The 21,757-nt window shown below is 46.9% G+C and overlaps 1 protein-coding gene across 3 annotated transcripts in view; it reads left to right on the forward strand.

The window, feature by feature from the left end:
* Positions 1-21,757, forward strand: part of FARP2 (FERM, ARH/RhoGEF and pleckstrin domain protein 2) — a 175,038-nt gene that overhangs the window by 116,415 nt on the left and 36,866 nt on the right. For all 3 annotated transcript variants that reach the window (XM_077153349.1, XM_077153350.1, XM_077153351.1), the window contains 10 exons: positions 2,982-3,077; positions 3,629-3,792; positions 4,141-4,209; positions 5,495-5,552; positions 8,105-8,336; positions 18,610-18,785; positions 20,173-20,265; positions 20,578-20,711; positions 20,867-20,936; positions 21,410-21,647. In XM_077153349.1, coding sequence (XP_077009464.1) covers positions 2,982-3,077; positions 3,629-3,792; positions 4,141-4,209; positions 5,495-5,552; positions 8,105-8,336; positions 18,610-18,785; positions 20,173-20,265; positions 20,578-20,711; positions 20,867-20,936; positions 21,410-21,647 — 1,330 coding nt within the window. The remainder of the gene's footprint in view (positions 1-2,981; positions 3,078-3,628; positions 3,793-4,140; positions 4,210-5,494; positions 5,553-8,104; positions 8,337-18,609; positions 18,786-20,172; positions 20,266-20,577; positions 20,712-20,866; positions 20,937-21,409; positions 21,648-21,757) is intronic.

Consider the following 21,757-nt stretch of genomic DNA (forward strand, 5'->3'; position numbering starts at 1 on the left):
CCCCTCCAGCCACTCCAATGCACCATAAACTAAAAAGAGGATATCTATATAATGCATAAGAATAACCTCCAGTATAACCTATTTGTCTCTGAAATCTCTCAGCCACTGACACTTTATTTTGTCTCATTTGTCTCTTTCCCCTTTTGAACAAGAAGGTTTTCTCAGTCCCTTGATGCTGAGTCTCAGCTCATCCCAGGATATCTGTCCCATGTTGCCAGGGAGGTTTACACCCCTGGGAGTCATGTCCCACATGGGCATGAGGGCAGTGAGTTCACTTTCTGTGTCAGCTTAGAGAGAGAGAAGCCACATCTGAGCTACAAAAGAGGTTCTCTGGGGGTGACTCTTAGGCCTAATTTTTTTAAAACTTTCTTATTGTATAATATATATACAAAGCAAAGAAAGAAAAAGCAATAGTTTTCAAAGCACTCTTCAACAAAAAGTTACAAGACAGATCCCAGACTTTGTCGTTGGCTACCATACCATCATTTCAGATTTTTCCTTTTACCTACTCCAGAATATAGGAGGCTAGAGGCTTAAATATTTTTTTATCATCACAATCGACTTGTATTTTCTTTTTTGCGAATAATAACATATATACAAAAAAGTAATAAATTTCAAAGCACAGCACAACAATTAACTGTACAACAGATTTCAGGGTTTGACGTGGGTTACAATTCCACAATTTTAGGTTTTTACTTCTAGCTGTTCTAAGATACTGGAGACTAAAAGAAATATCAATTTAAGATTCAGCAATCATATTCATTTGTTAAATCCTGTGTTCTCTGTATGACTCCACCATCACCATTGATATTTCTGTCCCTCTCTTTAGGGGTATTTGGACTATGGTTATGGAAGGGTCTGTTACTAATATGGGGTAGAGAGGTGGAACTAGCTGATGCTCTGGAGAGGCTGGGCCCTCTAGGTTTCAGGACTTACCTGGTCCAGGGACCCATCTGGGGGTTGTAGGTTTCTGGAAAGTTACCTTAGTTCATGAAACCTTTGTAGAACCTTATATCTTGCCCTTGGTGTTGTTTAGGACTACCTAAATGGTTTTGGAATGGTTTTCATTGGGGTTTGGCAAGTTATGATAGGTAGCGATGTCTAACTGAAGCTTGCATAAGAATGACCTCCAGAGTAGCCTCTTAACTCTATTTGAAATACTCTCTCAGCCACTGATACTATATTAGTTACATTTCTTTTATCCCTTTGGTCAGGATGGAGTTGTTGATCCCACGGTCCCAGGGCCAGACTCATCCTTCAGAGTCATCTCCCACGCTGCCAGGGAGACTTTCACCCCTGGATGTCATGTCCCATGTAGTGGGAAGGGCAATGATTTCACTTACAGAGTTGGGCTTAGAGAGAGTGAGGCCACATCTGAGCAACAAAAGAGGTTCTCCAGTAGTAACTCTTAAGCATACTTATAGGTAGGCTAAGCTTCTCCACTACCTACATAAGCTTCACAAGAGCAAGCCTCAAGATCAAGGATTTTTCCTATTGATATGGGTGTCCCTAATGTATGACACCGTTTCAGGGGATTCCCTAGTGGTAAAGTTTATTGTTCCATATTTTTTCTCCCATCCCTCGAGGAACTTTGCCAATACTTTTTTATTATCTCCTTGATATATTCTCGGATGTATCCAGGCATTACATTAAGGTTTTCAGGATTAAAGCCCCTCATTCTTATTCTGGGCTCCCTGTGTTTCAGTTGTTCAACTAAGCTGTGCAAACAGGGTGAGTTAGATTATGTTTTACAGAAAATTTAGGTACTGGACAAAATAAACATTTCTCCCTTTAATCTCAAAGAGTATATATGGTTCTAAAATATAGACAGTGTCTTCCTTACCCCTGTGTTCTGAATCACCTTAATCCTGAGCTGATTGACCTTGTTCTTATCTCTGAATAGCAGGTTATAAATATATAAAAGAGCCTCTCAAAATCTGGAAATAGGGCGGTACGATGCTGGCTCAGCAGGTAGAATTCTTGCCTGCCATGCCAGAGACTGGGTTTGATTCCCGGTACCTGCCCATGTTAAAAAAAAAAAAATCCAGAAATAATAATTACTACTCTGGACTAAATGTGACTGCGATAAGAGTTTACAATCTAGGCCCCTGTTTTCTTATAAGTATTTTCTAAAGAAGATCATACAATAATTGTTCTTTTGTTTCTTACTTATTTTGCCTCACCAAATGTCCCACAGGTTATTCACATTGTTGCATGCCTCAGACTTCATGCCTTTTTGTAGCAGCACAGTATTTGATCATATGTATACACCATTGTTCGCCAAGTTTCTCAGTCGGTGCATCCTTCAGCCACAAGCAGGCATCTGTCTCCTTTTAACATATCCTCATCATGTTCTGAGCACTTTACTTTCTCACACAAACATTACAGGCTCATTTTTACTTTGCCAGCATCACCCTGGAATTAGCTGTTTCTCCAGAGAGCCCTGGTTCTTTCATTGGAGAAGGTTATTTAGAAACCACTCTCCATGCACTGGATGTTTCCGTTGCCTTTTGGGGCAACACCATTCCCAAGGACAAAGCTACACACACACACACACACACCTGGGTTTATCTCTAGCTACCTCTTTATGTGAAACTACAATCCATACCACGAGCTCCAATTCTAGCCTAGCCCCACAAGGAGCGTTCTGACTTTCGCTCTTCTGCAGTCAGAATCTCCAGCCCCACCCAGCCTGGCCACCATCCCTGCCCCCATTGCAGGTATGGGCATCAAATAATGTTAATATTGACTTGGTAAAAATAATTTCTAATAAGGAATCCAGTTATCTTTCTAAGACTAGTAAGTTATCATGTTTAGTATTTATTTTAATTCATAGTCACTCTAAATATAATGATAAACCACCAAGTAGATTACCATGTTACCTGGCAAGGGCACTGATTTAAGTGTCCTCTACTCCACGAGAATTTCTGCATGTGTATTTAGATTGCAATGTCTTAATGAGTTTGTCTCTTAAATTTCAGGGTACCACCAAAATCAATACATTCAATTGGTCCAAGGTCCGTAAACTAAGCTTCAAGAGGAAAAGATTTCTTATTAAACTCCACCCGGAAGTCCATGTAAGTATTATTTTGAGAACTTTTTCAATTATAAGAGAATTTATTCTGGTAGAATATTGATTTTTTTAATGACCTTATGAATCCTCTCAACCTGAGGCAGACGGGATTTGCCATTTGGGTCTAGAAGAGCTCAGGGGTCACCTGTTCCCTTCTTCATGGGGATGCTAGTGATCCTGCAAAGCTGTGTGTCCTAGACATCCAAACATCCAGGTTGTCCAGAAAGGGGAGAAACGATTCAATAATTACCTAGAAATGCATTGCCTACCCTAGGTGAGAAAAGTAGGGGGCACGAGTGTTGAGTCATGCAATTGTGGGAACTTCATTTTCTTTATATTTCTGTAATGAATATACTTATACATTGTGTTTTTCTTCTCTAAGTTAAGAAGTGAGTAAATGGACCCAGAAATCTTTGTATACAGTTTTTAGAACAAATAGTTTCCTAGTTTTTAATTTTGCAATTGTGTCATCTGAACTGTTTCCTAAATTTACTTCCTCTTGTCTAATACTTTATTCCTGAGTTACTTACTTGAACCTTTGTATTTTGTCTCTAGGGCCCTTACCAGGATACATTAGAATTTTTGTTGGGTAGTCGAGATGAATGTAAGAATTTCTGGAAGATCTGTGTGGAGTATCACACCTTTTTCAGGATTTTTGATCAACCTAAACCAAAAGCCAAAGCAGTCTTCTTCAGCCGGGGCTCCTCCTTCCGGTACAGGTAGGAAGAGCTCACTGGGCCCGCTTACCAGACTGGGACATAGAAACGAGGAAACAGACATCCCTGGTGGGAGAAAAAAACATTGTAAAATATTCCAGAGGATTACTTGCAAAATATAGCTATTGTGAAAGACAGTAACTGGAGAAAACAAATCAAATAAAATAGTGAAGATGTAAGCCTACTGTACTTGGCTTACAAAATTGGTTATGCTTATTACAAAGTATCATTTTAAAGCATATGTGTATATTTATGAAAGAGGATTACTTTCCCTTGGTCTTCAACAGTGAAAAATTAATGCTGTGCATTATTCTTGTCTCTTTTTTTTTTAATTTTGACCTTTATTCACAGTGGCAGAACTCAAAAACAACTTGTAGATTATGTTAAAGACAGTGGGATGAAAAAAATTCCATATGAAAGGTAAGAATTGTATCTTTATAGGGTAAAATGTATGTTTTTTAAAATTAATGTTTTTAGTATTTGTAACCTTTAGTTGAATAAGTCATTTCAAATGCATAAATATTTATTTTGACACTTGAGTTCTATTTAATTTCTTAAAGGTAATGGGTTTGTATGTTCATACATTACTTTTTAGTTTCTAGTCTGTTTGATTAGGTTTACATATAATGTCTTCACACAGCGTGGTAAACTCTTAGTCTGAGAATTCATGCTGTTTCTTTGTGTGTCAAAATGTTCCTTTAGTGATGTTGTGTCACTGTGGGGGAGGACGGCAGGGTTAATTAGAGAGGCTCTAGGTTTACAGAAAAATCATGAGTAAAATACCTAAAATACAGAGGTCCCATATATCACCCTATTACTAGCATTGGCATTAGAGTGGTACATTCGTTACAACTCCCGAAAGACCATTTTTATGATTGTAATGTTAACTGTAGCTCCTCATTCCCAGTAGGGTTCACTGTGTCTACAGTCCTGTTTTGTTTTGTTTTTTATTCTAGTAACATATATACAACCTAAAATTTCCCCTTTTAACCACATTCACATATATAATTCAGTGCTATTTATTACACACACAATGTTGTGCTACCTTCACCACCATCCATTACCAAAACTTTACGATCAACCCAAATAGAAACTCTGTACAGTTTAAGCATTAACTCCCCATTCTCAACTCTCAACCCAGCCCCTGATAACCTATATTCTAGACTCTGATGCTATGAATTTACTTACTCTAATTATTTCACATCAGTGAGATCATACAGTATCTTATTTGTCCTTTTGTGTCTGGCTTATTTCACTCAATATGAAGTCTTCAAGGTTCATTCCTGTTGTCGCATGTGTCAGAACTTCATTCCTTTTTATGTGTGCATAATATTCCACTGTGCGTATACACCACATTTTGTTCATCCATTCAGCAATTGATGGATACTTAGGTTGCTTCTGTCCTTTGGCAAGTGTAAATAGCACCACTGTGACGATCGGTGCTTGAGTCACTGCTTTCAGTTCTTTTGGGTATGTGTGTAATTTTAACTTGCCTGGAGCTTGTATTTTTTCTTTGAATGCTTATTTTCCCTTTTTCTCTCTATTTCTCATTAGCCGCCTTATAGTATCATGTTGGAGTAATTGGTAACCTTTCTAAGCCACATTTTTATGGAATCTTTCTTAATGAATGCAGTATGTGCTTCTTTGCAAATGGATCCTGAGAAGGTGTGGCCTGGGTTGCTCACAGCTTGTCTCTCTCTTGCAGAAGGCACAGCAAAACAAGAGCATCCCTCCGTGCACTGAGTGCAGACTTGCCGAAGCAGGTTGGTCTTTTTCTGGTTAGAAACAGACAGATTGCAAATATTTTAATGGGAACGAAAATTATGAATCATGTATTATATAATTAGTACTTCCCTGTACTGTCTTTATCAGTGTTGGATTTTCTCCCTTAATATCTTTTCCATTCATTTCTATCTAGGTGGCATAGCTGTTTTTCTTTTATCTTTTTAAAATCATCTTTACTCTTTTGGAAAATAATCTGGCAACATTGTAACAAGAGTTTTAAAATTAGTCCTATCATTTAACACAGTAATTCCAATTCTGAGACCATGTTTTCAGAAAAGAGGCCTAGATAGGGAAGGAACTTTATGCGTTGACATGTGCCCATTTAGTGTCATTTGTGAGACCAAAAACCCTAAACCACCATGCAGGTGATTGGCTGGTCACGCTTTGGGAATGTCCATTTGATGGACTATAGAGCCATTTAAAAATACTGTTTTGGAAGAATATTTAATAATTCAGAGAAATATTCAAAATATATTAAGTAAAATAAGCAGGTTTGAAAGTAGGCTTGTGAAATATGATCCTCATTTTGATTTTAAAAAGCAAATAGGTGTACATAAGAAAAAGGCTGGAGAAATAAACTCCTAATGGTTATATGTCATCTTTCAGTGATAGGTTTATGGGTGATTTTTATTTTCCTTTTTGGGCTTTCCATGGTTTTTTTTTTAATTTTCTACAATGAACACATAATTTCTTTTTGTAATCAGGAAAAACAACTGAGCAGAATACTTCTTTTATAAAAGTTTATAGCCATGTGAAATGCCGAGCAGTGTGGAAAATGATGCTTAATGGAATTTTTTGTAAGCATTAAAAGAACTGTTCATAAAGAGTGCATAGTGGGTGGGCCACGGTGGTTCAGCAGGCAGAGTTCTTACCTGCCATTCTGAAGACCCAGGTTTGAAATTCCTGGTGCCTGCCCGTGCGGGAAAAAAAAAAAAAAAAGATGTATAATAACATGGGGAGATTCTATTATGTTCAAGGTGAAAAACAAGAAACAGTTTTAAATCTGTATGTATTTGGCATGATTACAGTTATGTTAAAACAGAGAAACACACATATGCACACAAGCACCTCATTTAAAAGCATTTTGCAGGAATGCACTACAGTGTGGTAGCAGCAATGGCCAGTCACTAAGACAGGACATGGGTACCCTTCTGTCCAGGTCTACCTCCCTGCGACCCCTTCTTCTTCTCATATTTGCATAGTAACTGCCAGGTGCAAGGATATATTTACAATCTTGCTAATTTCGTATAATATATCATAACTATTTCCTTCTGCTGCATAATTCCATAATTAGAATTTTTAATCCTGCACAATGTTAGTTTTTGTTGGTGTTTTGTCATTTATACTATCATAGAATTTTCAGAAGCTACACTTATACCTCAATCAATATATTAACACTTAGGTGTCCCAAAACTGTTTTTTTTTTCCTTTAATTGAATGTTTTAAATGAAAGCATTCTTTAACTCTTTTAGGTATGTGTCCTATTTAGGAATTCTTTGTTAAATCAATAGAAATTAAAAGAAAATGTATTTTAACTATTCCTTTACAAAGTTCACATGTAATGTCAAAGTATATATAGTTTAAAAATTACATTATACACTTTCTGTTCTCTTACATGGTATTTTAAAAGCCACAAGAGAATGTTGGAGATAGTTAAATGGCTAAGAAGAGGTGCTAGGATAAACATTTGAGAGCAGGTTAATCCTGTGGCCCTCCTGTTTGGTTTCGGAAAGACTAGTATTGGCTGTGCTTCCCACCACCACGTCTGCCGGGGCCCTAACGCAGCCGCTGCCCAGCACCATGGGGTTCTCTTGCACTCTGGCCATAGCCTTGCCAGTGCTGCGCGTGGGCGCAGGGGCATTCTCGTCCTAGGGGGACTCCCGTCAGACTCAACTTTGGGAGACCTGGGTCCCGCCCTGCAACTGGAACTGGGGGCAGAGAGGGTGATGACCCAACTGCTGGCTCTGACCCTTCTCGTGAGCCCTCTTCCCATTCTTCTTTGAGGCTTTTCAGTGCCATGGATTGGCCAGTTTGCTGTGGGCATGGTAATAGGGCATCTTGAACAGACGTCATTCCATTAGCCATCACAGAGCCTGTGACCACAGCCTTGTTCCTCACCTGTGGGTGCACAGCTTAAATTTCAGCAGCTGGGTGGAGCTGCCCATGCTCTCACTAGCTGAATTTTGCCCATCAGCAAAACAGTGGGTGCCCAAAAACACCCACTGTCCACCTTGGGGTGACCCAGGGGCTGCTAAGGAGACATTTACTACAAGTGGCTTGGTTTACCTTGTGGAAGTTTTCTTCACTGTGGCAGTTTAACACATAAGAGATTCCAGGTGACCCTGGGTGTGTTTGCAGTGCTGTAAACACCTACAAATCTTCAATTCTGAGAGGGAAAGTCTGGGAATACCGCCCTTTGGTGTAAAAGTTGTGATGGAAGCGTGTTAATGGACTGAGTTTGCGCTGTACTTTCTAATGGTAATGTGTACTTTCATACGTTTCTCTTTCCCCTGAATCTCAATCCCCACAGAGCATCTCATTCACCGAGGGCATGAGGACCTGGGCTTCTCCATTTTCAGCCAACGCCTCCTTCTGTTCGGCCCCAGCCTCCCCCGTGGCTCCTAGCAGGCTTGACTTGAAGAATAGCAGCAGTTCCCTCCCGGACCCCCAAGCCCCCACCATCAGGAGCCCAGCCGCCGAGAGGAGCCCCGGGAACATGGCCATGGCCTCTGGGACATCCACTGGAGTGCAGCCATGCCAAGGTGTCGGGCTCTGTCCTGTCATGGGGCGGAGTGGCAGAGCCTTAGCCCTAGAGGCAGGGAAAGGTGGGGGGGGGGACAGCGCCGCTCGTAAAGAAGACAGTAGTGGGAGTATCTCAGCTCCAGGTCTGCCCCTCGCTCCCGGCAATGGCCGGCGCAGCCAGCGGTGGGCTCAGGGCAGATGTATGTTCACAACAGCCTCCCCGCTGCAGGTGACTGAGGAGTTCATAGATGATGACCCTGCAGAGATCTCTTTCTTTGCTGGAGGCTCTGAGGCATTTTCTTTCCCCTATGGCGTGGTTGCCCTGCAGGGCTGTAGGGCCCCTGCCAAGCCTACAGCGTGCCCCTCCCTAGGGGACCCAGATGCTCTCCGATGCGAGGAATCTGTGCAGTCCAGTCCAGACAGGTACTCCACCGAGGCTGTGCACATGGACGCAGATGGCGATTCAGAATTCGAGGAGGAGGAGGACGATGACCTGCATGGTGACAGCCGCCCATCAGACACCTCGGAGCTGTTTGAGGTGAAGGCGCAGGCCAGCCTGATGCAGAGTCTCCTGAGTCCCTCCGAGACCAGCTCCCTCAGAAACAACCAGTCTGAGACCAGCTCCCTGAGCAACGTGCCCCTGCACGGCGTGCTGCCTTTGCACGTGCCCAGCTCAGCCGAGCAGTCTGGAGCAAGCTCCATGGTGAACTTCCCAGCCTGCTCCATCCGCTCTGCGTCCAGCTCGGCCTTCCAGTTCTCAGACATCCTCGACCAATTAGAACAGCTCAGCTACCCACCCACAGCCACCGAGGGCTCCAGCAGCCCCGACCTGGACTCATGGGACTCTGAGGCTGAGGGCCCCCTCGACGGGAACCTCTTCTTTAGCAATCCCTTTGCACAGACCAGCACAGAGAGGTTTGCTTTTGACCTACAAAATAACTTAAAGAATTTGACCCCGGAAGAGCCGTTTAATAAAAGCCCATGCTGACCACCACAAGCTCTTTGATGGTGAGACCCACCACTCAGTGCAGTTAGAACAAGGGATTTCTCATTTAGACATAGAAAAAATTTGTCAATGACTAGATATTCTTTTTTTCCCTTAATTTTCCAATTCATTTTACTTTTTTGAATGTCAAAGAATTAAAACTTTCACTTTGAAAGATGTTAAAAGCCTATGCATCAAGTTTAAAATAGATGACTATTTCAGCTAGTCTTCATGGAGGGTTGGTAAATTAGTCTTTGTAGCTTTATTTTCCTGGCATTTATTAGATTCATGTAAAAGCTGGTGCTATACATTCTGCATGTTGAACAGTTGTAACATATCAGCCTTTAGCAGAATATGCTTCACATCTGGTCAGTGCTGCTTTTCGATGAGGCCTATTTTGGTAATAACCATGATGGAGCTTTTCCTGCATTTGTCTGGTCATGGCACCGGGTCTTGGGTCTGCTCTGTGGAGTCTGAACCTGGGCTAGAGGTGTGGAACTGTCAGTTTGTCAGAGAGTACCCCAGTACCAAAGGTATCAGCTCGCTTTTGGCTCTAGATCCAGAAACAGTGCTGTTTCTGAGATAATGGGCTTGAAGAGGTGTTGGTTTTAAAGTGCACTAATGTAATGTTGAACTCTTTTCTCTTATTCAGCTTAGTTGGGAGTTTAATAGCTTGAGAGTCAGTGCCAGGGGAACAGAGAGTCATCTTCTTTGCTAATTAAAAAGAATAAGCAAAAAAAAGAAGCAGCAGCAAACTAGTTTTCTGAATGTGCAGGGGACTGTAATTTTCATCTTCAGGAATGGTGTTTGTCTTGGGTACAGGTGGCCTTTCCCCATAGCCTGTCACAATGGAGGGAGTTCTGTGGGAGTGGTCCGGTGAGCAGATGTGCAGATACCATGTGCCAGCTCGGCAGTGTGGGCCATGACCCTGGTACCCAGGCGCCTGGATAGCAGGGCTGGTAGGTCCTATATGGCATCACATGGAGGCCCCTTGCTGTAACCACTGCCCACAGGCGGGGTGGGCTGGTTCTTACGGCACAGCTTGGACGCACTCGGCAGCAGATGGCCTGGGCGCATCCATCAGCTTGCAGCTTAAACCTATGCTGCCAGGAAGCCCAGGCCTGAGCAGGCCATCCATGCCTGCTCTTCTCTAGTAGAGAAATTCTGTATTTAAAGGTTGACTTTCCTCCCAATGTGGTCTTTGGTAGCTTGAGGTATCGTCTTTTCATTCCTAGTATCTTTAGTTCTTTGCCCAGATGGTTAATTGTGTTTTGGCCAGGCCTTGTGGCATGGTGAGCCAGGTGTTCCTGAATATGCTGTCGGCATCTTGCAAATGTCACTCTTTCCTCTTCAGTGCTGGCTGAGCAGCATCAGCATGTGTGTGGCTTAGCCTGCTGAGTTTTTTCCCTTTTTGTAGCACTGTTACACCTAAACTGTAATCTCATTCTTTTATAAGTCAATGGGACTAGAATTTGCAGTGCATTTAGAGACTGTTTTGTCCTCTTATTGCTTAAACTCGCCTCCTTGGACTCCTGAGGCCTTTGAATACAGCTTTCCACGTTGGCCCACTCATCTGTGCAGAGGCAGCATGGCCACGGTGGAGGCTTGATGTGGTCTGGGACTTCCAATTAGAACAGCTTAGGTCATTTTGTGTCTGCTGATATGTCACTCAGCAAACAAGCCTTAGGGTGTATGCAGGAGCGGTACCATAGGGCTCATGGAGAGATTACCCAAGCACAGGCTGAGGCAGGCCTCTTGCTCTGCAGAGGCATGGCCTGGGGGTGGACCCGAAGCTGCTGCAGGAGATCCCTCCTCAGTGTCAGGTAGCAGGTCTGAGCTGAGGGTGTCTGGGGACAATCTGTGACTCGAAACCAGGGGGTAGATCCTCTTGTCTGGGGGAGTCTGAGTAAATTCTGTCCAGATCTGTTTCCTACTAGGCCTTCTGATACTATTGTTTCATTGCATATTTTTTGAATGAAACTTTACTTTCTGGATATAATTGTTTAGCTTTTATTTAGGAAGTTTTCAAACTACATGAAAGTGAAGAGGAGCATAACGAGCCCCTGCCAGTCTCATTCAGCAAGTATCCAGGTACCCACACCAGCTACACTTCATCTATCCCTCTCTTCTTTCTTCTTTTTTCTTCCTTCTTTCTTTTTCTTTCTAATTCTTTCTTCTTCCCTTTCCTTCCTTCTTTTCCTTCTTCTTCTCCCTTTTCAATGTATTTAAAGTAGATTCCTGACATGCAAATGTCTTTTTTCAATATTTATGCACATAATCTCTTTCTTACATAACTGCGATACCATTGTCATCAAAATTAATCATTTCTTAGTATCATGTAATACCAAGAACACAGTAAATTACCCCAACTATTGTATATCTTTTATCATTTGGTTTATTGAAATCAGGATCTAAATGCAGTCTGCTCACTCATGTGAGTCTGTGTCTCTTCTGGCTCCTTTCACTTAGACAACCCCCCTTTTCATCCAGGTCCTGTAAAAGATGCTGGTCAGTGAGCCTTCCCTGGTCAGACCTCTGTATTTCAAATAAACCAGAAGTTGCACGAAGACCCTTGGTCTGCATTCCTAGTGGAGCAGCTGGCAGCTCCTGGGCAGGCAGGAGATGCAGGCTGGAGTGTTAGAGCCAGGCTTAGCTTCTTTGGCAAGATCTGGAGAAATTGTGAACAGCTTTCCTTTTCCAGAGCACTCATAGTATTTGTGTTACAGGGAATACTTTATACTGTAGTAATTCATTTGGAAATGGGTTTATGGCTTTCTTTAGAGTTACTCAAATATCCCCTGCCTCTTCCACTTCTGAATCAGCCGCAGGCCCAAGCCTAAGAGAGTTCTTCGGAAAGCAGAGGGAACGGGGAAGTAGGGGTTCCGGCAGCTTCAGTGTCTTGGGCGCTCCATCAGCTAGTGTATACTTTCTCTCTTGGAGAACAATTGGCCTAAGCGGGGGAATTGTTCTGTTTTACCCTAATAAACAGTGGTTGATAATTGTGAAATATTGAACTATCCAGAGCAGGGTAGCTAAAAGGCCATGGAGTCCCCAGCTATCCCTGGGACCTGGAGCTGTGTGATGACACATTTACACATCCACTAGCCTGGAAAATGGAGCCTGTGACACCCAGATTACAGGGTAAAATCAGCAAGTGGATTTAGTAAAATACATAGACGTGTAACCAGCACCCCCTGCTTATGGGGCCAGTCTGCTGAGGGTGTTAGGTCAAAAAGTGTCTCCAAAATATTGAAAGTTCTCTGTCTCATCTCTTAATCTCTTTACACCCAGAGCCTGAAAGGCTGCAGGTGCCAGACCCTGCACACAGCCTCAGGCAGGCAGAAGGGCTGAGTCAGGGCACCCAAGCCACCCCACACAGCCCACTGGTCAGTGGAGCAGGGAGAGGACACGGCTGCCTCCTCCCAGCTCGAGGGCCCCCGGAAGGCAACACTGGCCCCTCTTGAGTCCTGCCGGACCACACACCCTGCTTTAGGCAGGATATTTATTTGTGTTAGGTATCAGGCCTGTGTTTCTGTGTTAGTTTCTGGAGTCTAGGTGCTTTATATGAGCCATTACATGGATATTTACATCTAGCAACAGCACAGTGAAGTGTCAGTAAAATTGACTCCATAGAATACATGTGCTATGAACTATGTAATGTTTTTTAATCATCAGATTTTGACATGTGCCTTTTCTATATTACACTGGAATTCTGTAAGCATGGAATTACCTTAGGACCCCCTCCTCCAGCAAACAACACTAACCGAGCTCAGGCCAGGCCACGGCCACAGAAAGTTTAATATCAAAAAAGAATTCAGCCTGTCGACAAGTTAAGGCTTTTCCACTGTTGCCTCTTTGCAAAGGGTGGTTCAGTCCCTAGCACCAGGGTCTGAGCAGTGGCTGGTGCCTGGCACACAGACACAGCTGTGCCCTGGGACACTGGAGGCTGCCTGCAGGTTTTCATTGTGCTCCCGAGGTCATCAGGACAGAAATCCTAATCAGGAACTTGCTTCCTGTCAGGAACAGCCATATTTGGGTATTTAAATGGAGCTTTTAATACTTTCTGTTAAGTGCATGGAACCTGGCTCTGCTGTGGTTACAGTCTTGCCCTGAGGCCCTTGCAGACATGCATCTCCAGACAGGTGGGGCCTGGGCCCCCCAGGAGCTGAGGAGCGGGGGTTGGCATGCCCTCGTGCCTGTGAACAAGTCCGTTCACTTGGGAGACGTTTTTGTTGTCTGGTTTGTGGTACTTATAAAAATTGTTTTCTATTGAAATTGCTGATTATAAACTTACAGATATGTACTAATTCAAAAATTTTTAACTTTTATTCAATAAAATAAGGAAATGTTTACTATAACTTAAAAACTGGACTTTTTAGCTTTTCTTTCCTGCTGCTTGCTTGTAGTTTGGTTTTTTGTTTTGGGGGGGGGGGTTTTGGTGCATGGTCTGGAAATCAAACCAGGGTCTCCCGCCTTTTGGAAGGTGAGCTTTCTACCACTGTTGCTTGCAGTTTTGATGTAAATAGGTTAGAGATTCTTCTGGCTGGCCGCTGAATCCCGAGGCAGCATATCGTGTGTTCCCTCCCCCAAGCCTTCGTGCTGACAGTCTGGGCTGAGGGCTGCCAGGCCTCTGCTGAAGGCCGGTTGGGGCCTGGCCTTCCCGCTGTTGCTTTGTGTTCATCTAGCGGAGTGCTTTCTGCTCGGAGCTGCTGGCCCTTGTGCATGATGTGGCCACGGGTCTGATTTCAGGGGGCCTGCATCTGACTGCCCAGCCTTCGGAGGCACAGGCCCTGCTTCATGCTTTCTGCAGCCAGGCAGATGCTGAGCACCGTCACTGAACTGCTCCAGCACCAGACATGGTTGGCATCTGAATTCTGAAAATGAGGAGGTGACTGCATTTTTGCCCCAGTCAGCTAGAAACCACCCTGTCAAGTCCAGTGGGCCATTCAAACTAAAGCGCTCACCCACAGTTTAACGGCGCCTCAGACTCTGCACAGGTTTTCTTTCATTTGAGTTGTGAGTGGGAGTTTCCCACATGGCCAGCCCGCATATCTTGCTGCCCATGCCCTCATGGGTAATGACTGCCCTGGAGTGCCAGAGACCCAGCCCACCACCTCAGGCCGTCTCCACGTGGGGAGCCCAGGGCGTAGCCAGCAGTGTAGTGGCCTTTCAGGGAGCAAAGTGGCCAAACACACCCCAGGGTTTTGAGGCCAGCACCCAGCTCCCCAAGTGTGGTCCGAGTAGGCCTTGAGCACCATGGCAGGTGGTCCTCCCAGAGTGCAGCATGTATGTAGGAGAGGGCAGTGTGGGGGTAGGCCCCCCCCCCCCCCGGGGAGCACAGCTGAGACTCTCTCAGCCCCCAGGACCTCGGGAGGGGGAACCTGCCTTCCCTCAGGAGGGATCCAGAAAACCTGTGGGGATCAGAGCAGTGGGCAGCCCCTCGGGCCGCCCTGTGCAGGGGTGCCGGGGAAAGGGGCAGACCCCAAGGAGATGCCTCAGGGGATCACCCATACCTCAAACATGCTGCTTCAGGACATCTGTTAGATGTGTAGGCTGACCAGTCTGGGCGTTCACGTTTTGTGGCCTTAATGAAATTTCTGAAGCACGTCCATTCAGGTTACATTTCTTTTCTGATGAATAGCGCCCTACCGACTATTTTAGTCTCTTAATAGTTTGTTTTGTGGACCTGCCTCCATTGCGCCACAAATTCTAAAGATTCATAAATCAATATGCATCTCAAAGTTTTAGAACAAAAGCAGCCAGTGTAGTAGAACAAAAGTATTAGGTGCTGCACCATGCCAGGACCCTGTCCTTGTGCAGGTGCACCTGTGGTGGCATACAGGTGAGAGGGGGCACACCTGGCAGCACAGCAGCACCAGAGTCTGTTTTTCTTAGTATGGAAAGGGCCTTGTTTATTTAGAACAAAACAGAAGGAAAAACATTTTGAAAATGCAGGGTGCTCATTTGGAGTCCTGTGATGACAGAGTTCCTGGGCTACCTGGGACGGTGGGTGCAGCCCTCGGCAGGAAGCTGTGCCTGTGTCACCTTGCGGAAGCCTCTGCACCCTGGGTAAAGGGTGGATAGGATTCTTTCCCACTGCACAAATGAAGGAGGAGGCAGGAAAGCAGACTTCGCAAGAAGGTACGCGCGAGGGGCAGGGCCAACACTTGGGCCCCCGTTATTAACCGTTATTCCTCCTCCCACCTTCAGCTTTGAAGCAGATTTTGTTTAAAAGTGATGGTGCCAGCCTAGCCCACAGCAAAGCCAGAAATGACTTCCTGCTGAGTTGTCGAAGTTCACCTTTACCTGGATTTCTGGGCACTTAGGCTGTTTTCCTTTTCTTGTGGAATAAGCATCAGTTGTTCAAGCCAAAGAATTTCTAGAGCTTGCATCTTCTACTCTCAGGTTAAGCCTCAAACTTGACCTTGAATTTACCAAAGAGCTTCTAATTCTTCCCCCACTATTAGGAAAATATTTTTCAAGAATTATTTATTATAGACTCCAAGAAGATAATTTAAAGGTACAAAATGAAAATTTCTCTTTTTGTTGAAATATAATATTTTATCTTTCATCACCTGGTTAGATAAATAAAAACCATCTCTTGAAGGAAAAAGTGAATGTAAGCAGGGTGCCCTGCTTCATTGGTGGTTTTCCCATGGCATTTCAAAAAATTATAAAATGAGTATCGAGAAAACTTGCAAAATAAAAAATGCCACAAAGAAAATCATCTGTCATTCCACCTGCCAGGGATGATCACAGTTGAAGGTTTGAAATAAGAGTTCCAACTTTTAAGTATTTTTTGAAGATGAACCTTGTGGCTTCTGGTTTTGCGAGCCCATCAAGGGCCACTCTCCCCCAGGCACAGCCCACTCAGTGACATGTATCTGGACACCTGGCAGCAGGTTTTGAACTCCGCCTCCAGCAAAACTCTATAAAATATGGGTATGGTTTTTATCTATCAATCTAAAGTCATTTTATCTTAGAAATTGAAGAATTCCTTTCTACAAGTAAGGAACTGGTCATTCATGACAAATTAGTGGGGGAGTCAGGAGTTCTACCTTGGTGCACAGTAAGGCGTGTGAAGGGGATTTTATAACACGGACCCTCGTAACTCAGAACAGCATTTATCCTTCCTGTCTTCCAGCAGAGGACCTTGGGAACAGGAGTTTGCTTTTAACAAATACTTAAGGTAATTTTGTTACCATATCCCTTAAGGCTAAAAATATTCTGTGGTACCTAAAACTCGTAGTTTGGCATTTTAGAAATTCTCCCCACAACATATTTGAGCCATGCTCCACTCTGCAGTCTCGGTGTCCCGGGGCTTCTCACGGCAGTGGCTACTCAGCTCTGGGCCCAGGGCCTTCTGCCACCCTCTGTCCTGCCCTGCTCTGCTCTGCTCGGGGACTGTCCGCCAGGTGAGGCCATGCAGGCTTCTTGCTGCAGAGCGTGGTTGCAATTTCAGTTCCAGTTGTCTCTGGGCATCAAAATCATAGCCACGTGAAGTCAGACAACAGGCTGGGAAACCTGTCTATGACTGCTATTTGCTTGAAAAAAGTCTTCCCATAGTTTTGTTGCCTTTATCACCTTACATTTGCGTCTACGTAATTTGAAGTAGGTGTGATTTATGAAGTTTTACTGTAGCTGACAGATTTAATGAAAAGAATTGTCTAGTGGCATTTTTGACAGTTTTGCCTGGTAGTATTTACAATGACCTCAGATGGTTGCTTTAACTACCTCTAATAACAGAATATGTTATTAAAAGGGTCACACCAGCTCCTCAAGATTTACCCACTGCTATTTAAAAATAAAGACAGGTTTTTGCAGAGTTTTGGTGACCCGTGCACAAGTGAGCTTGCCGTGCGGCTGCACGACCCTGGGTGAGGAAACGAGAATACAGCTGTGAGCTCATGTGTCATGTGTGTGTTCACCACCGCGATGAATGTCCAGCATCTCATGCTGACACCGTAAACACTGTGGTGGCGAAGTCTGGCCAGTGAGCCTCAGACCCCTGTCGCCGCCAACTTGTCCAAGCTCCGGGTTTGACGATGAGGAAGGAAGCTCCGTCCATTCCTCGAGTTGATCACAGGCCTGGCTGATGCGGGAAGTCCTGATGGTGGATCTCCAAGAAGCTCCTCTAAGCTAGCCTATCAACACCCAGTTCAAGTCAAATAAACCACATTTTGATTTTGTAAACTGGTCACGATAGGTGGCTGCATTTGACGTTTCTCGCTGCCGTGTAAGAGTTTTCCTTTGGAGCCACTTGTGGGTGGGGGGGAAGACCCAGGGGTGGTGGTTATGCAGCCTCTATTCAAATTCAGCTCTCCTCCAACACTCTGTAGGCCAGTTTTGCAGACCTACTTAAAGATAATGGTCATTTCCTTATTAAAATACACTTGGGAATTTAAGGTAAATTCCAGTCTTAGAATTAAGTCATTTTTAAATGTCAGTTAAATTTCTCCTACAAAACTCTCCTTTGAAAGTATCTTTAAAATTTGACATTTAATAGTTACTGAAGGCAGTGCAACAGTGGCTCGGTGGCAGAATTCTCGCCTGCCATGCCGAGACCCGGGTTCAATGCATGCCCATGTGGGGGAAAGAAAATAAAGTACAAATAAGAGAAATTCTGGATTACAAAATGGAGATGGAATAGACTTCACCACTGTTCTCCTTAGAATTAGGCCACAGATCTGGCTTCTCTCTGCTCAAAACCAAACATTGTTTTAAGAAGCACACAAAAAAATTATTAGTTACTCTTGCAGTATGACTAGAAATCAAAGGTAAAATCCTTATTAGTGAAAAAATCAAGGAATTATAAAGTAAGGTCATAAGTTGAACGATTTTATATGATCCGAATTTTCAGTGAAAATTTTGGTCTTCAGGTCAGCCCAGATTTCCCCAGCACGTTGCCAGCCCTGCCCACGGCTGCTGCTCTTTTTCTCGGCACACGTGGTGTCCCTCCCCATTCCGGGGCTGCCTGCTTGTTCAGTGGCTGCATCTTCTGCAGGGTTCTGGGAGGCCACCCCATGTTTTTTCTTTTTCACTTTTTTTTTTCCCCACATGGGCAGGCACCAGGCATCAAACCCGAGTCTCCAGCATGGCAGGCAAGAACTCTTGCCGCCCCCGCACCCCGCCCCTGCCACCCCATCTTGTGGTCAGTCCCAGTGGAGCCAGATTTCTCAGCCACCCGCCCTTTTCCATTTTCCCTGTGCGTCCCCCTCTGCATACTGCACACCTGGCCACGGAGTGCGCCACGGGGTGGGCCACAGTGAGCCGAGTCTTGGCTGAGGCTCTTACTTATCCGCTTCCAGGCCTGGCTGTCGAGTGCCCCCTGTCGCCTCCCTCCCCACGGATGCAGTCCCCGAGCCTGAAGCCCCCATTGCGGGCTGCGCTGAGCCCGGAGCCATCACCCCTGCTGAGCCCTGCCCTGAGCGACGCTGGAGGGGCCCAGACCCCCAACCCTGACGAGGAGGACGTGGAGCACCAGGTGGGCGGACACTGGCCTTTGGCAGGGACAGGGCTGGCTCCGGCTGCCCTCAGTGACCTTCCGGGGACGCCCTTCCTGGGACCTGAGGGTGCCTTCCGGGGCTTCTCAGGGTCCCTTGGCCCAAGACAAGTTGCCCTTGGGTCCTTCAGCAACAGCTTATGGCACCAGACAGGCAAGCCAGGGAGCCAGGGCCTGTTGCCCTGCTCCCTTCTCCTCCCACATCTTCTTTCTCCTCTCTCCTCCCTTCTTCCCTCCCCCCTTCCCTTCTTCCTGCCAGCCTTCTCCCTCCACCCTGCCCTCTCCCTTCCCTCTCCCCTGCCTCTCCCTCTGGCCACTAGGCACACAGACACTTCAATGTGGTTTTCCTGAATTAGCCTGTTCCGGGCAGCTTTTCCAGAGCAGCTGAGACTGGCAGGGCCACAGCAGGTGCCTGTTGAGACAGGCCCTTCGTGATGGGGCAGGACCTGGTCCCCGAGGGTGGGTGGGACAGTGGGAGCACATGGGGCAGCCCTTCCAGCACAGTCCTCAGCCATGGCACCTGTCTGCTGGGAGCTGCTGGGCTGGGCAGAGGAGCTGTTAGTGCCCCTGGACTCTTCTGGCAAGGAGTGTGGCTTGTGTGGTTTTTTTGCTTTTAAAACGTGAAGCCATTCTGCTGGGTGCACTGTTGATGTGGTACAAAGACAAACTCCTCAGAAGAAGTGAAGTCTAAAACCCTGTTTAGGTTCGTTGCTTGGTGGCTTCTCCAGGGACTGTATGAGGGCTTCCGTTCTCCCAGGGTGACTGCCACAGAAGGCAGCCATGTGGCATGTCGCCCAGGCAGGGCCTCTTGAGAACAGAGGGACTGATGCTGGGATCACTCACTGCCCAGCAAGACAGTCCCAGAGCCCTGGGCCCCTCACCCCGCCATCGGCTGCTACAGGCCTCTGCACGGTCCTGGTCTCCCAGCCAGTATCATCTCCTCTTGGGGCCCCATAGCAAACCCACGTGGGGGGCCTGGGCTGGGCCCCTGAGACCCCCAGACGGCGTCCTGGGTGCCCCCAGCTGGGTTGTTCAGGGTGGGTGGGTGGCCTGGCGGGGCCCTCAGCAGGAGCTAGACACAAAACCCAGCCTCCAGGGGGCTGGTGCATCCTGAGCCCTCCTTGCGGTGCCTGTGGCCCATGCCCCCCCCCCCCCAGGCCCTGTTGCTCCCCTGGCTGACAGACCCGCCAGCCTGGCTAGGGACACCCAGCACCCACTCTCGAACCTTCCCAGGAGGGACCAGGGTCTTCACCACACCTCGGGTTTACCTAGCCGTGAGCCCCTAGAGTCCCGAGGAGATAGAGGGGGCAGAAGCAGCGGGTCCCGCCACACGGGCTGCAGCACTCACCACAGGCACACGGTCTTTCAGCTCTGCACCCCGACGGACAAGGTGTATTTTATCGCAAAGGAGCTCCTTGCCACAGAACGCACACACCTTAAGGATCTGGAAGTTATCACTGTGGTATGAAACTAAGAACTTTATTCCTTTGATTTCCTTAATATTTCTATTAATTTTAAACCAAAAATAGAAATTCCACCCGAGAAGCAGTCTCTTGGCAATAAGTCTTATGTTTGCCCCAAAACGCAGCAGCGTCAGGCCAGGCTGTGTGGCTTCTCAGGAAGCCCAGAGTTGTTTTCTTATATCGGCAACGTGGAGGTGCCAGCACGGGGGCAGGGGCCCCAAGATCATGATCCCACGGTCACAACCCCGGACGCGGTGCAGGACCTGCTGGGCGCGGTCAGCGCACCCCTGAGGCCTCCCCGCTCCCTGCAGTGGTTCCGCAGCACCGCAATCAAGACGGACGCCGCGCCTGACGCCCTCACGGGCCTGCTCCTCGCCAGCTTTGACCCCTTCCACGAGTTCCACAGGCGCTTCCTGTGTGACCTGGAGCAGGGCCTGGCGCTCTGGTAAGCGCGGGTCACAGACCGCATCCTGAACCCCCAGTGCACACAGGCCCCCCATCCTGAGCCCCACCCCGCTGGCATTCAGCATTGTGCCATTCCTGGGTGGCGACGAGGACCGGCATGCTTCAGAGCTGGACTCTGGTTTCTGCCCCCTGCAGGGAGGGGCCCTGGGATGCCAGCCCCCCACGCCTCGGGGACATCCTACTGGGGAACATGCAGCGGCTTCAGGTAGCCCCAGGTGCAGCTGAGGAACGGGGGCTGTGGTGGGGACACCATGGTTCCATGCAGCCACCGCCAGGGGCGCCCCCCAAGGGCCCCATGCCCTGGTGCCAAATTCACAGGGTCAGGCAAGCGGCTTCGGGGGCGGAGGCTGTCCTGCCCAATGGAGCCCCCAAGTTTGCCGGGACCTATACGTGTTACTGGGCCTCAGGCGACACCCCTTAACCCTGAGCTGCCTTCTTCCCAGCCCCTGGAACTCCCAGAGGTCACAGAGGCACTGTCTATCCAGCCCTCACCCCCAGGGGCTCCCACCTGCCCTCCCCCCACACCACCACCATGCTTTGGGGTCTCTGAGCTGGGCTGTGACCGAGTAGTGTCTACCAGTGGCAGCACGTGGCCACTATGGCCTTGGTGCCTGCACGTTAAACCAAGGAAGCCCGCAGGCCGCGCCCTGGGCCTGAGTCCCTGGTGCCCTGACTCAGGAGTTCAGCAGCTGCTTCCAAGGTCATGAGGAGGTGTTGACAGAGCTGGGGAAGGGCCCTAGGCGCTGCGGAAGGCTGGATGCGGTTTCCAGGGAGTTTGAGCTCCAGAAAGTCTGCTACCTGCCCCTGAGCTCTTTCCTGCTGAAGCCCGCCCAGCGGCTGGGCCAGTACCAGCGGCTGCTGACCCAGCTATGCCAGCATCTGGCTCCCGGACACCCTGAGCACCCCAGCTACCACGGTGAGCGGGGGAGGGGAGGCTAGGGAGCCGGGTGGGGGTGGGAGAGAGAGGGAGCCAGCGAGCACAGGGGGTGGTCAGGGCACAGGAGCCTCCACAGAGCAGAGTCCCCA

The sequence above is a fragment of the Tamandua tetradactyla genome, chromosome 3, assembly GCF_023851605.1.
Source record: "Tamandua tetradactyla isolate mTamTet1 chromosome 3, mTamTet1.pri, whole genome shotgun sequence".
NCBI classification, from domain to species: domain Eukaryota; kingdom Metazoa; phylum Chordata; class Mammalia; order Pilosa; family Myrmecophagidae; genus Tamandua; species Tamandua tetradactyla.